The 14,624-nt window shown below is 40.7% G+C and overlaps 1 protein-coding gene across 1 annotated transcript; it reads right to left on the bottom strand.

Moving 5' to 3' along the window:
* Positions 1 to 7,838: 7,838 nt before the first annotated feature.
* LOC126726593 (flotillin-like protein 3) lies at positions 7,839 to 10,994 on the bottom strand. Its single transcript, XM_050431878.1, has 3 exons — positions 10,247 to 10,994; positions 9,368 to 9,763; positions 7,839 to 8,569 (listed from the first exon to the last, which is right to left on the bottom strand). Exons 1-3 carry the CDS (start codon positions 10,778 to 10,780, stop codon positions 8,069 to 8,071), a joined length of 1,431 nt encoding a protein of 476 aa, XP_050287835.1. The 5' UTR covers positions 10,781 to 10,994; the 3' UTR covers positions 7,839 to 8,068.
* Between the last annotated feature and the right edge of the window lie 3,630 nt (positions 10,995 to 14,624).

Raw genomic sequence — 14,624 nt, 5'->3', positions numbered from 1 at the left:
CGTCCTGGTAGACTCGACGGCTCAACACCAATTACTAAGCTTCATGGATGCTTTCTCGGGTTACAACCAGATCCGCATGCAAGAGGCCGATCAGGAAAAGACTTCGTTCGTAACCAGTCAAGGACTCTTCTGTTACAAAGTAATGCCATTCGGCCTGAAGAATGCGGGAGCAACATACCAAAGGCTAATGAACAAGATGTTCGCACAGCAAATCGGGAGGAATGTACAAGTCTATGTTGATGACATGCTGGTGAAAAGTCGGAAGGAGGAAGACCACCTGGAAGATCTAAAGGAAACATTCGGTACGCTTCGATCCTACAACATGAAGCTCAATCCGGGAAAGTGCGCCTTCGGTGTAACAGCAGGCAAATTCCTGGGATTCATGGTATCCCAGAGGGGGATCGAGGCTAACCCGGACAAAATCCGAGCCATAGTAAAGATGGCCCCACCGCGAAATGTGAAGGAGGTACAAAGCCTTAACGGCAAGATAGCGGCATTAAATAGATTCGTGTCGAGAGCCACGGACAAGTGCTTGCCCTTCTTTCGCACGTTAAAGAAGTCTTTCGAGTGGACGGACGAGTGTCAGCGAGCATTCGAGGAATTAAAAGCATACCTATCCTCACCGCCCCTATTGAGTCCCTCGCAACCTGGTGAAGAACTTTTCCTCTACTTGGCTGTCTCCTCTGTGGCAGTAAGCGCGGCCTTAATTAGAGAAGAGGATAATGCACAGAAGCCTGTCTACTACGCCAGCCGGGCGTTCCGCGGTGCCGAAGAAAGATACCAGCCTATGGAGAAACTCGCTTTTGCATTGGTCACGGCGGCTCGCAAGCTCAAGCCCTACTTTCAAGCCCATACCGTGAACGTAATGACCGACAAGCCCTTGCGAAGGGCACTGAGTAACCCTGAAGCCGCGGGTCGACTAACGCTGTGGGCAATAGAATTGAGTGAGTTTGATATCAAGTACCGTCCACGTGTGGCCATCAAAGGACAAGCTGTAGCCGACTTCATAGCGGAGTTTACGCATGACGAGGACAAGGGGGCAGAAGAATTCCCCCAGTGGAGCATATATACCGACGGATCATCCAATCGGCGAGCCGGAGGGGCCGGCATAGTATTGCTGTCACCTGAAGGAGACAAGATTGAATGTATGGTCCGTCTCGACTTCCCCACCACCAACAATGAAGCGGAATACGAAGCCGTGGCGGCAGGACTCGACCTAGCCAAAGCCGCCGGAGCTGAAAATGTGGTCGTTTACTGCGACTCTCAAGTCGTGACCAATCAAGTAAACGGAGATTATGAATGCAAGGGGGAAAGGTTGAAGAGATATCTTGATCAAGTAAGGGCGAGAGTCGACGGACTAAAAGCAATGGTTGTCCAAATCCCCAGGGGAGAAAATGAGCTCGCCGATCGGCTAGCCAAAGCCGCTTCAGCAGAACATATGGTGACACCTGGTAATGTACTTTCTTTTGTTCAACTTTTTCCACTAATAGACCCAGACAACATGCAGGAGATACGCTCCGAAAGAAACTGGACTACACAGATAACTTCATACTTAAAAGACAGGTTACTGCCAGAAGAAAAGGAGGCAGCAAGAAAGCTAAAAGTCCAAGCGGCAAGGTTCGTCTTAATAAAAGACATCCTTTACAAGAGAGGTTTCTCCCGTCCTTATCTAAGATGCCTGGGGGCTGAAGAGGCAGACTACGTAATGAGGGAAGTACACGAAGGGATATGCGGGAACCATTCCGGATCGCGGTCGTTAGTGCACAAACTGGTACGAGCTGGGTATTACTGGCCAACCATGCAGAAGGATGCCAAGTCTTACGTTAAAAGCTGCGACAAATGCCAGAGGTTCAGCAATTTTATCGGACAACCAGTTGAGGAGCTAACCCCTATAACGGCTCCATGGCCGTTCGCTCAGTGGGGACTAGATATCATGGGACCTTTCCCAACGGCGGTAAGGCAGTTAAAGTTCTTGGTAGTGGGTATTGACTACTTCACAAAATGGGTAGAAGCGGAAGCCTTGGCCACCATTACAGAAAAGAACATTAGAAGTTTTGTTTGGCGGTGCATCGTATGCAGGTTTGGTATTCCTAGAGTTCTTGTCTCAGATAACGGGAGGCAGTTCTACAACGGCCACTTCCGTGATTTTTGCACACAGCTAGGAATAAAAAACCACTACTCATCACCTGCCCATCCGCAGGCTAATGGCCAGGTCGAAGTCACTAACCGATCCCTATTAAAGATTATCAAGACTCGGCTCGAGGGGGCAAAGGGCATATGGCCCGAAGAATTGCCGAGCATACTGTGGGCATACTGAACAACGGCGAGGACTCCGACAGGAGAGACGCCATTTCGACTGACATACGGGAGCGAGGCGGTCATCCTAGCAGAAGTTGGGCTCACAAGTTATAGGGTTCACAACCATGACGAGTGCAGGAATGACGAATCCATGAGGCTACAGCTGGACCTGATAGATGAGGTTAGGTCGGCGGCGGAGCAAAGGATCGCTAGATACCAGGATCGCATGACCAGACATTACAACTCCCGGGTCCGACACAGAAACTTCCAAGTAGGAGACCTCGTACTCAGGAGGGTCATGGGTGCAACTAGAGACCCTACACAGGGAAAACTCGACCCCAACTGGGAAGGACCTTATAGAGTTACGTCATGGAAAAGGAAAGGAACATACCACCTGGAGACAACAGATGGAGAGAAGCTACCGCATCCATGGAATGCCGAGCATTTAAGGAAATACTACCAGTAATAGTGACACGGCGAACGGCAACCAGTTTTTTTTTAAGCTTTTTATAAGTTTTTCTTTTAACTGTCTTTTTGGCTACAATCTTGTCGTGCCTTTTTTAAGCCCAAAGGGGGCAGGCACTTTTTTCCTTTACGTATTTCTATAATCAGATACGATTTTGATCTTCTACTTGGATGTCATTACAATTGTCTACAAAATTAACGGAAACTAAATAAAGTCCACCAGATGGACGGATCCTCCTACAGGGATGATAACTTAAAAAGTCCACAAGATGGACGGATCATCCTACAAGGACGATCACTGTCAGTCCACAAAATGGACGGACACGAAATGCAGTCCACAAGATGGACGGATCATCCTACAAGGACGATCACTGTCAGTCCACAAGATGGACGGACACAAAATGCAGTCCACAAGATGGACGGATCATCCTACAGGGATGATAACCTCCTACAGGGATGATAACTTAAAAAGTCCACAAGATGGACGGACACAAAATGCAGTCCACAAGATGGACGGATCATCCTACAGGGATGATAACATCCTACAGGGATGATAACGTAAAAAGTCCACAAGATGGACGGACACAAAATGCAGTCCACAAGATGGACGGATACAAATGAAGTCCACAGTGAACGGATCACCAACAGGGTGAAAGAACTGTCCACAAAGTGGACGGATCACCTAAACGGTGTTATAATTTTATCCACGAAGTGGACGAATCATCAAAACAGTGAAAATGATTACCCGTCCACAAAGTGGACGGATCATTAACAAGATATAAAACTGTCCACACAGTGGACGGATCACCAAAAGGGTGAACGGTCCACATTGTGGACGGATCTCTTGGTTAGTAAAAACGTCCCCCAAAATCGACGGATCCCTAAGCTGATGGAAAATCTGTCCCAAAAAGGACGAATCACCAAAGACGGCAAACAAAATTACAAGTCCAAGAATGGACAGATAACGGGATGCTGAAAAGTTGGCGGACCGTCCACGAGGCCGGACAACGGATCGTCTAAATGGACGGATCAATCAACACAAAATAATAAGTTTGCAATGTGGACGGAGTATAACGGATAAACAAATATTCTCTTGAAAATCCTTCCTCAAGGAAGAGGACGGACTTTTAAACAAGTTCCAAACAATAATAGAAAGCATATAAACATTAATAAGCCAAAAGCCCAGAAGGCAAGTGTTTAATACAGTTAAAGAGGACGGATTGTTCTGAAAAGTAAATTAATAAACCAAAAAAAAAAAAAAAGAGGACGGATTGTTCTCAAAATGAATTACATAGAGATTAATCCACTTTCTTTGGCTCAGCAACTTGAACATCCTTCGACGAGACGGATTCTCCGTCGCCCTGAACAGCGTCTTCGCCAAAAAGGTCCTCCGTATTTTCGGAGGCGACGGGGAGGGCAGAAGTCTGGGCTTGGTCGTCAAGTTTGACCATTGACAAATCCAGCTCGGGGTAGGCCTTCTTGACCTGACGGAGAGAGTCGTCGAAGCCTTGAAGGAAAGAGTCCGCCAGCTCGCTCAACAAGGACTCTGAGTCGCGGTACTCCTTGACGGCTACCTCTTTCACGTGACGGATATCTTCCTTCAGTTCTTTAATCTCCGCCTCCTTCTTCTCTGTGACCGTCAACGCCTCGACCGTCTTCTCCTCCAGCTCTTTCCTTGCCTTCTCAGAAAGCTCCAGCTTCTTCTCCATATTGGACCTCCATTTATGGAGTTGACCAAGCTCTTCCTTCGTCTGCTCCGCCTTTGCACGCACCCGGTCCAAGGTACTCTCACGATTGAGACACCGGTCCAGTAATCCCTTCATCATGACCAAGGACTGCAAACAAGAAAAGAGCCCGTCACATAATGTACTAAACACCAAAAAAGAGAAACAATCATATTTGATGGACATAACCCACCTGAGCAATGGCAAAGAGGCCCGTCTCCCCCATGGCCTCGGTCGAGTGGTTTCCAAGATCCTCATAGTCTTCCGCCGTGATAATAGACGACAGCTTCTCCAACGCATACTTGGAGTCATCGCGGAGGAGGGAAGGAGGTCTGTCTTGCTTAGAGTCTGGGGCCGTCATGAATCCTTTTCCCGTCCCATGCTTAGCTGGGGTGACGGTCTTATTACCCTCAGCCATCAAACCAACCACAGGTTCAAGAGAGACCTTTGGTTGCTTAAACGGACGATCAGATTTTGATGTCGGTTTCCTCTTCGGGGCTGAAGCCGACACCCTAGGTACCACCTCGCCGGATTCTTTCTTCTTGACGGCTTGAGACTTGATTAAAGCTCTCCTCTTTGCGTCTTCCATCTCTGCAAATAATGACGGATGAAATTAAAACTAAGTAAAGTCAGTTAAATGGCAAAGTAAAGTCGACGGGCTTACGTCTATGAACTCGCTCGTCGTATCTAATTGCCTCTTGGGTGGGCTCAGGACCGTCGCAGTACCAATGTATGGTCTTCGGGTTCACCAACTTAGCCCAAGTCCTTTCCTCCGGCGTAGTTTTTCTGCAAATCTTTTCAAGGAAACTAAATTCCTCAAGACTAACTTGCGGGCGCCGTCTACCTGCAGAGAAAGGTGATCAAGATATACACATAAAAATGGACGGATATGAAAAGCATTACAAAATTAAGACGGGTGCATACACGATTGATTTATCACTGCCCAGGTTGTGTCGACGGGCATGTACTCCGTCTCCCCTGGACGGCTCATCCATCTGTCTCCCTCCAGGAAGAAGTAGCGACTCTTCCAGTCTCTATTTGAGTCTGGGGTCTCGAAGATCACCTTCAACAAGGAGCTCCGACTAGCAAAACTATACATCCCCCTTGATCCAGAAATCTCGTCTGGACGGTAACAGTGAAGAAATTCACGGACCGTCAGTCTCCTTTCTCCATTCGACATTGCACCATAAAGAATCTCCATGGCTATGAAGACCCTCCAGGCGTTAGGAGATATCTGGGTGACGGACAGCCCCAGATAGTGCAAAAGTTCCCTATGAAGTGTAGAGAGCGGGAATCGAAGTCCAGCCTTCAACGCCTGTTCGTATACTCCGACACCGTCTACCCCTTCATAGTAACACTTCTCCGACACATAGGGTAGACGGATGGGAACGTAGTCCGGGATTTGGAAGTTCGTTCTAAAAGTGCTGAAGTGTTTCTCCCTGATGACGGATGTGAACCTATGCATTGTCCACTCTGGCAACATGATGAACTGCCTTAGTCCATCAGCACCTACAACGGACTCTAGTGCTTGATTCCCGTCGTCATCAGAACCCTCTATTTCAACTATCTCCATATCCTCATTTGTTGAGGATGAAGAGGAGGCAGACGGACTCCTATCTTCGCCGGGGCTCTCTTGGTCTTTATGACCGGACGGATATACATCCTCGTATTCCGACCCATCACGAACCACCGACTGGTTACTTGACGCACTAGACATTTCCTACATATGACGATGAAACCTAAGGCTGACGGGTTTTAAAGTATTGACGGGTATAGTAAGCCTAACAACAGTGCATGGACGGAAATGTAACTTGATTATGGTATTAAAGTACTTACCACACTTAGCAGATGATGGGTGACGATTGGTGTAATCGGTAGATACTCGTCCTCGACGGATTGCTCTGACAAGGTTGACGGCTTCGCTCTGACAAACGATTTCTGATTGAAAATTGTAAAAATGAGAGTGTGAGGCGCCTTATATATATAGGAGATGCACGGAAGACGAAGCGACGCTTCGATCCTATACAACAGCCATTCAGAGATTGACACGTGGCATGCTCAATAAATGTTGACAACCTGTCAGTACGCATCAACAGATTTGTACCCATCGTGTAACCGTCAACTTTATGAATCTTCCTCTGACGGGTTGATCCATCTGGAACCGTCAACCTATCTTGCATAAATCCGTCAACCAGTTATGACTAAACTTAAAAACCTTCTTTTTGTCTCATCCCCTTCCGTCATAAAATACCCGTCATACCCATACGTTAGGATCGTCACCCCATTGATCCTTTGACCTAAAAGCTGACGGACCATTGGGGTGAAGGGGGCAACTGAAGATGATGAAATATAGAGCCCGATGGGCCTACCTTAATGGGCCTGACGGATCGGAACTGCTGGGCCTAAGTAAAGATGATCCCATGTACTTTGAAGGCCCATCGCTGACAGACATAGCAAGGGCCCATGATCCGAAGTCCCTATCGCCTAGAAAAGCCCTAAGACCCAAAAATGGACATCCTTGCTCACCACGCTCAGAAGAATTTGTATTATAGTCCCACATTGGAAAGATCTGGAAACCAAGACGAAAAGCCAACTCTCTACCACTATAAAAGACCTAACACCCTCGCAAATCGAGGTGCGTTTTAATTGACCCTCTCTAACGCTCTAAAGTGGGGAGAAGAATTCTAACTTGACCTTCGGAGAGTCTTTGGCCGGCACCACACCGGTGCTCTCTAAAGGTTTTCTTTCGATTGCTTCTGTTGTGCAGGTTCGCTTCGAGCCGCGAGTACGGTGTGACCTACTGGTGATAATTTTCATCGTCATCAGGGGCCAACAACTAGGGGTATGATTTCATAATAGGGAAGAAATGAGAAGTCTCATGAGAAGTTGGTCTTGTCTAGTCCAAGAAAGGCAAGCCAGATTTGGGGTTGTAACATTGTTGACTAGACACAAGTTGGAACCATCAATGAATCCAAGATCTCTTGACATTCAAGATCAGGAAGCAGGTGGGCTTTCTAGTAGAGATAACTATTGAAGGTGAGTTTAATGGAGAGAAAATGATGAGCATTTGACAAGGAAGAGAAGAAGAAGGTAATGGAGATGTGATGGGGTTGATAGCAGAAGAAGGTAAAGAAGAGGCGTCAAAGGCCATGAGTGCTCTAAAAAAAATTGCACTGGTACCAAATTGAAACGTATGCGTATTTAATTGTAGTAACCTTCTCACAGTCTATTGAGTGTTTTGTATTGTATTTATAAGAACGATTACACATTATAAGGAATCTAACAAATAAAGATTACAGGAATTCAAAATATGAAATGGTCAAATGCAAAAAAAGGAGATATGGTTAATACTGATAATTAATAAAGTAAGTAATATTGAAAAGAAAAGAAAACAACAAATTTACTGATCCAATAAGCATAAATGAAATTAGTATTAAACAAATTGATATTATAGAGCAAACAACCAAATATTTACCCAATGTGCCTTGCCCTCTATATGAAAGTCAAACTAAAAAACCATTAGTACGTAACTTTTATCGTGGCATTATTTTAATAGTACTATACTTAAAAAACCAAACACATTAAGGAGTGACATCACTCAATGTGCCAAGCCAAGTAGGTGGTAGCATCCCAGTCTGCTCATGCACAGTCTTTAGCAATGGTGGCAACATGCTATATACACCAGCAACATCCTTCATTGCCCCATTTGAACCATCTTCACCACCTTTTCCATTAGACCAAACAGTAATCTTGGGCTGCAATCCATTCACTGCCTGTGCATTAATTCTGGCAATTTCTTGGTACATATCCTTGTTGATCATCATGTAGTCCCTTAGTGCAGTGTAATTTCCTCCAAGTTGTTTCAATAGGGTGTTCAAGTAAAAGCCTTCAGCTTGTGCGAGTGCAGTAATTCCTTCAGCCTCTTTCTTCTTTGCATACAGCGCACTATTCGAAGCTTGTTGGCATGCATAGAACTTTGCATCTGCACTTGCCTTCTCTGCCTCAGCAGCTTTCTGCTTCTCATAGAGGGTTGCTTCTGCTGCTTTTTGTTTCTTGTACAGCTCCCAATTTGCCTCTTGCACCTATATCATCAATGTTTCACATTTATATTAATAAAAAACCAATTGCTTATCGTGGGGTTTTGGCTTGTGTACAAGACTTGTAAGATACAAATATAAACATAAAATCATAAAGTGAACCGACTTACTAACGTACTAAAACCAAAGCAACTTGTATTACCATCAAGTATTTTCACTATATATCTTTTTATTATAAGTTAAAAGCATGCCTTGTATTTGTGGAACGTTTTGTATACCTTATTATCATATAATAATAATAATATCAATATTGACATTAGTGAGAGTGATTTACAAAGAAATGAAATGAAAATATCGGTCACATTATAATTTAAAGAAGTATACAATATGGAAAATAACACCATTAATTATTCTATCGAGACAAAGAGCATATGTTAAAGGAATATTACAAAGTCTTTGTTCCTATTAATAATAAGTCTTTATCTTCAAGCAATTAATGCCTTATGGAATGCCCATTTGTTTTTCAATGTAAAATTTTGGTCCATATACTTTTGCCTACTTGTAATAATATTCCACCTATTAATAGTAAATCTTATCTTAGAGTACATTAAAGGAACTCTTCTGAATGGAAAAGTCTTTGTGCCACATAAAGTGACACAAGAAAAGCCACAACTCGCCACATAAGCGAGTTGTGACTTTTGGCGAGTTGTGGCTTTTTCTGTGCCACTTTATGTGGCACTAGAAGAACTCCTTCTGAATTAAGTAGAGCAGCAAACAACACAAAGAACAAGAAGAAAAATTAACTAGTGTAACTAAGCATGTTAGTTTCACCACCAAATATACCTTAGTCTCATACTCCACAGCTGCCTTGCTTAGTAATTCGGCCCTGAGTTTCTCAGTCTGAGTTAATACTTTCTTCTTCTCCACCTCAGTTTGCAACTCAGCCTCCCTTAAGGTCACTGCCTTGGTGGATTCCACCTCTGCAAGCTGAGACGCCTGAGACCACCCGGCATTATTTGTGGCCAGCTCAGCCTTGTACTCGGCCAACTCAGCTTCTTTCCTGTTCTTAAACAGTTCCACTTCAGTCTGAACCCTAATTTCTTCCTTCTGGGCCTCTCCTTGCCTTTGAGTCATTATCATCTTGGTCTCTGCATTAATTTTGGCAGCATTTTGTGAGGTTTGGCCTTCCCTCTCCTTTTCTCCGATCTCACCCTTCTTCTTAGCCTCAGCAACATCAATCTATAACATATGTATAACAACATTTTATCAATTTTATTGTTGGTGACAAAAAATAGAATAGCTAATTGATGAACATGCTAATTTTTGTATTAAAAAAAACAGTATTTATATAAACATATCATTGTGAAGTTAATGGAAAAAATTAAAAAATTTCCTCTATCACCATCGAGGATTATAGATTATGACCATAAAATTTATAACCGAATTTACAATCTAATAATAATAACTTAGAACTGTAATTTCACCATATATGTGTGTGTGTGTGTGTGAGTGAAGATAATAATGACAAAAATTAAGAAGTTTTAGTCTATCACCATTGAGAATTATAGATTATGAACATAAATTTAGAACCAAACGAACAAAATAATAATAATAATAATAAAATTAATAATTTAGAATTGCATTTTCACATACATACCCAAATTAAAATGAAAGAACATATATGTGTGTGTGTGTGGCAAAATCAAAACAAAATTTGTATACCTTAGCTTGATTGGCAGCTTCCATCTGGGTTTTCTGGCCAAGGTATGAGAAATACTCATGGCCAGGCACATCCACAAGTTGTTTGACATTAGCATTGTAGATGAGAAGGCCAAACTGATTGAGTTCAAGTTGAACTTTTTCGAAAACTTCTTTCTTGAACTCCCTGGTACCCTTAAATACCTGTTCCATGGTCATAGAGGCAGCAAGCACACGAGTCTCTCCCTCAATGACACCTTGAACAAGTTCTTTGACGTGGTTGGAGAGCTTGTCATGTGGAGAAATGAGCTTTGCGTAGAGGAGGAGGCTGTCCATGTCAGTGACACGAGGGCCGATTGTGAAGACTGCTGGGAGAATGAAAGGGAGTTTCTCAGCAGACATGGCTTGAACCTCGAAGGTGTAGTTGACAGGAGACACGTCGAACTTGGCGCACTTCTGCCCTGGAAATATCCAATCCTTCTTGGCTAGCTTTATGTCAGGTATGCCCCACCCTGTGATGGCTAAGTACTCTGAAGGAGCAGCCGTTTTCCACTTCATGTTGCTCTAGTATAGGTGTTTATGTGTCACAGAGAGATTGAGACTGAGAAGGAGAGAGCTGGGGCTTATAGCTAGAAGGCTTTTCACATTTGTTAGAGAGAGAGAGAGAGAGGAGGCTTTTGTGGTCTTGATAGAATAATGTAGGGTGAGGTTGAAATGTATGATAGCTAGAAGGCTTTTCACATTTGAGAGAGAGAGAGAGAGAGAGAGAGGAGGCTTTTGTGGTCTTGATAGAATAATGTAGGGTGAGGTTGAAATGTATGGAAAACTCTTAAGGACTAAGTACTCATTACAATATGCTTGAGTATCAATATTTTACGAAGTTTCCGTGTTGGTCACATGTGTAAGTATTATATTTCAATCACAAGTGTAAGGATTTAGGTGTGTTCGTACAAAATATTTGTATCCGTGTGTGAGAGATGAAATGAATGATTCAATGCATGAGTGAGTGTCTTATTAATGAATTTAGATCAATTGATTATGATGTAAAAAGTAAGATTGAAAAGTATTAGTATTACTCTGGCTAAGTGATTGCGTAGCAAACAAGTAAAAGACTAAAAATACTTACACAACAAAATTCTACATGGCTACTATAACAAGTCAAATGAATACCTATAGTATAATTCTTTGGTCTCTCTCACTAAAACTAAGGGTCCGTTTGAAATCCACCTATTTTGCTGAAACTAAAAAAATTTTGCTGAAAGCACTGTAGATAAAAGTAAAAATTAGTTGAAATAGTACTATAAGACTCATGGATAGTACTAAAAAATGTAATAGAACCCATGAATAGTAACAAAAATAAACTAAATAGTAAAATAAGTTGGCAAAAATAATATTTACTAAACGGACACTAATTCTTCTTCAAATGGACTCAGCCATTCAACCGCTTCAATGACAGGTTCTCAAAAGAAATAGAAAAGTTATTTGATTTACTTGCTTAGTGGTTTGATTGATCACAACTATATTTATGATTTTACTTTTCTTTCATTCTTTTTTAATAAAATATTGTTAATGACTCTTATCTTTATTTGAACTTCGTATTAGCATTTTTAATTAAATTAGTATTTTAAACTTTAAGTAATGATTTAATATCACCTTTTCAAAGGATTCAGATCAGGTGCAATACCATAGGTATTGCACCTGATGCAATAGTAATACACGGTTAAGATTGAAAGTTAAAAAAAGAAACTTTCAATCTCAACCATTGAATAAAAAAAAGTTAAAAAGAAGTTTAAAAAGTTGAAAAGTTTTAAGTTAAAAAATGAAAGTGGCAAAAATTAATGTTATACATTGAATTACTTAATGCATCTAGCAACTTAATGCTCTTTTCAAATGCTCAGCACTAGCTACCAATACCATCTAAAACTAGCGAGAGAGCGGGTAACATCAATGCATGAAGCAGGAAATTCATAATTATATATAAAGTTTGTTTCAACTTTCAACACAATGAGTCAGATGAGGAAGAAAGTTTGCGGAAATTACCAGCCAGCACACATTTCTACATATATCCTTGGGACCTTGACAAATTCAAAAGGAAAAAAGTGCAAATGGATAACTCTTAAGAATTAATTGGCTTTAACTCTTGAGGCCTTGCTCAATACTCAATATAAACTGGATCCGATCTTTTGTAGAATTCTGAGATAAGATGTTTTAACCATTCAATTAGTTTACACCAATGCAATAAAGTTACTCATGATAATAATATAATATATATGTCAAACTCCGAAAAATACCAAACTTGTCTTTGTCTTGTTTGACGTGAATGTATACTAGTTGAATTGGTACAGATTTTGATCTTAGCCTAATATGAATTAAGAGGCTTTCTCAACACAATTGATGTCACTGAAGGAATATTTCATTTGCTGCTTCATGCCAGAATGCACATAATATCTCTCCTATTTATTTTGGGCAATTAAGACCCACTTTTTTTTTTCTTTTTCTTTTTTTATCTAAGATAAGACCCACTTTGTTTTATTAGCTAGGAGTTGGGATATATGGGAAATGCATTGATTGTGAACTCAAAAGTCACAAATGCATTATGGGTCTCACCTAAAATTATTCTTGGTGTTCCGGAAACATATAAGTATAACATGTTACTTCCATCATGAATCATGTAATTGTAGGATAGTAATTTTGGTGTTAATGCGTACAGCATACAGGGGAAAAACTATATTTATAAAATCTCTCTAATAGCAAGTAACAAGTTGATTCTTTAAAAATATATATAAACTAATATAGTAGATCCCAATTCATATTTTTAAGAATTAGCTCCTCAAAGGACAAACTTTCCCTAGGAAAGTATCTTAAACATGTTGTGGGCCCATATGTCAGTCTCACAAATGTCTTATATGTCTAGATCATACAAGAATTTCTCTCCACCCCCCTCTCTACGTAAATCTCAATTCTAGTTGTAGGACTCCCACATGTCAGTCTCACAAATATCTTATATGCCCTACTCATACAAGAATTTCTCCACCCTTTCCCACCTCCTTCAATTATACTACAAGACTCATGCAACAAAATTGACAATTTTGAAAACAGAAAATTTAGCACTACAATGGGTCCAATTGGTATTCGTAACTAATAGTAGTTATTTTCAAAGTTCCAAATATGTTATTTGACATTTTTGACACACAAATGTGAAATCAAAAGAGATTCCTTTATTCATGAGCTTCAATATTACCACACAACTCCCATAGATTTTTTAAAACTTAGATATTTGAGATTTTATAAATGTCTCTAAGAGGAGACATGGTCACATTAATGCATGAAGCAAGAAATTCTTATCTTAATTACTACTTATATATGTGTGTCTGTTTCTACACAATGCTCAATTACAATGAGGAAGAAAGTGTGATCCGAAATTCATTTGCAACCTGTGTGTAGTACGTGGTATACATTTCTACATTTGTCCTTGACAAATTCAAAAAAGAAAAAAAAAAAATCGATAACTCTAGGAATTAATTGAATTTCCTGGCTTAAACTCTTTAGGTCTTGCACAATACTTTGAATTTCGACACGTAATAAACTGCATAGGATTTTTTTGTAGACTTTATTGGACTTATGAGATATAAGACATTTTAACCGTTCAACTAGTTTAATCCAAATGCAATACAAGAGATAGAAAGTGAGCAATTTAATTTAAGCACATGAAATCTTCAACTAAATGGCTAATAAAAATTGTCACAAGTTGGATTTGCCATTTTGGTAGAAGTGGGCTCATATCAATTATCATAATGGTGAACTTCAAATTCAAAGGTTGAACCAAACAAAAAATAATTTTCATTTTTTAAATTTGGAATTAGGTGCCAACTGACAAATAAGACATGAGAATATAATATTATTTATTATTTATATTATATAAGAGAATTGAGGGTAGCTTTTAACTTAGAGTATCTCAAATTTTTTATACAACCATCAGAAACTTTATCAATTGAGCTAACTGGAACCCACATGTATTTATTTATTCTTGAATCTTTATATTATCTGCAAATTTTTTGCACATACTCTAGCCTACCAAAAGAGAAATCTTAATTGGTTCCATTCCTAGCCCTCAGTGTGACAAGTTCATGGTTCCACAGTTCTACACCTGCTTTTAGCTAGGTTTAAAAAGCCACTGAAGCCTTTTATTAGGCCTGAAAAGTAAAAGCAAGATTGAGATCCAGCAATAGCAATACCGGGTGTGATAATGCCTCTCATCTCATCCTTCAATAAATAATTTTCACTTTCTAATTATTTACCGTTTTATCTTTTTTTCACTTTTTTTTTTAATAGAAGGGTTGAGATTAAAATTTATCTTTTAATATCAACCATCCAAAAATATTACACTCTATGTATTGCACGG

Source organism: Quercus robur, chromosome 5 (genome assembly GCF_932294415.1).
Source record: "Quercus robur chromosome 5, dhQueRobu3.1, whole genome shotgun sequence".
In the NCBI taxonomy this organism is placed as follows: Eukaryota; Viridiplantae; Streptophyta; class Magnoliopsida; order Fagales; family Fagaceae; genus Quercus; species Quercus robur.
The sequence above is the reverse complement of the archived record's forward strand: the minus strand, read 5'-3'. Positions and strand labels throughout refer to the sequence as shown.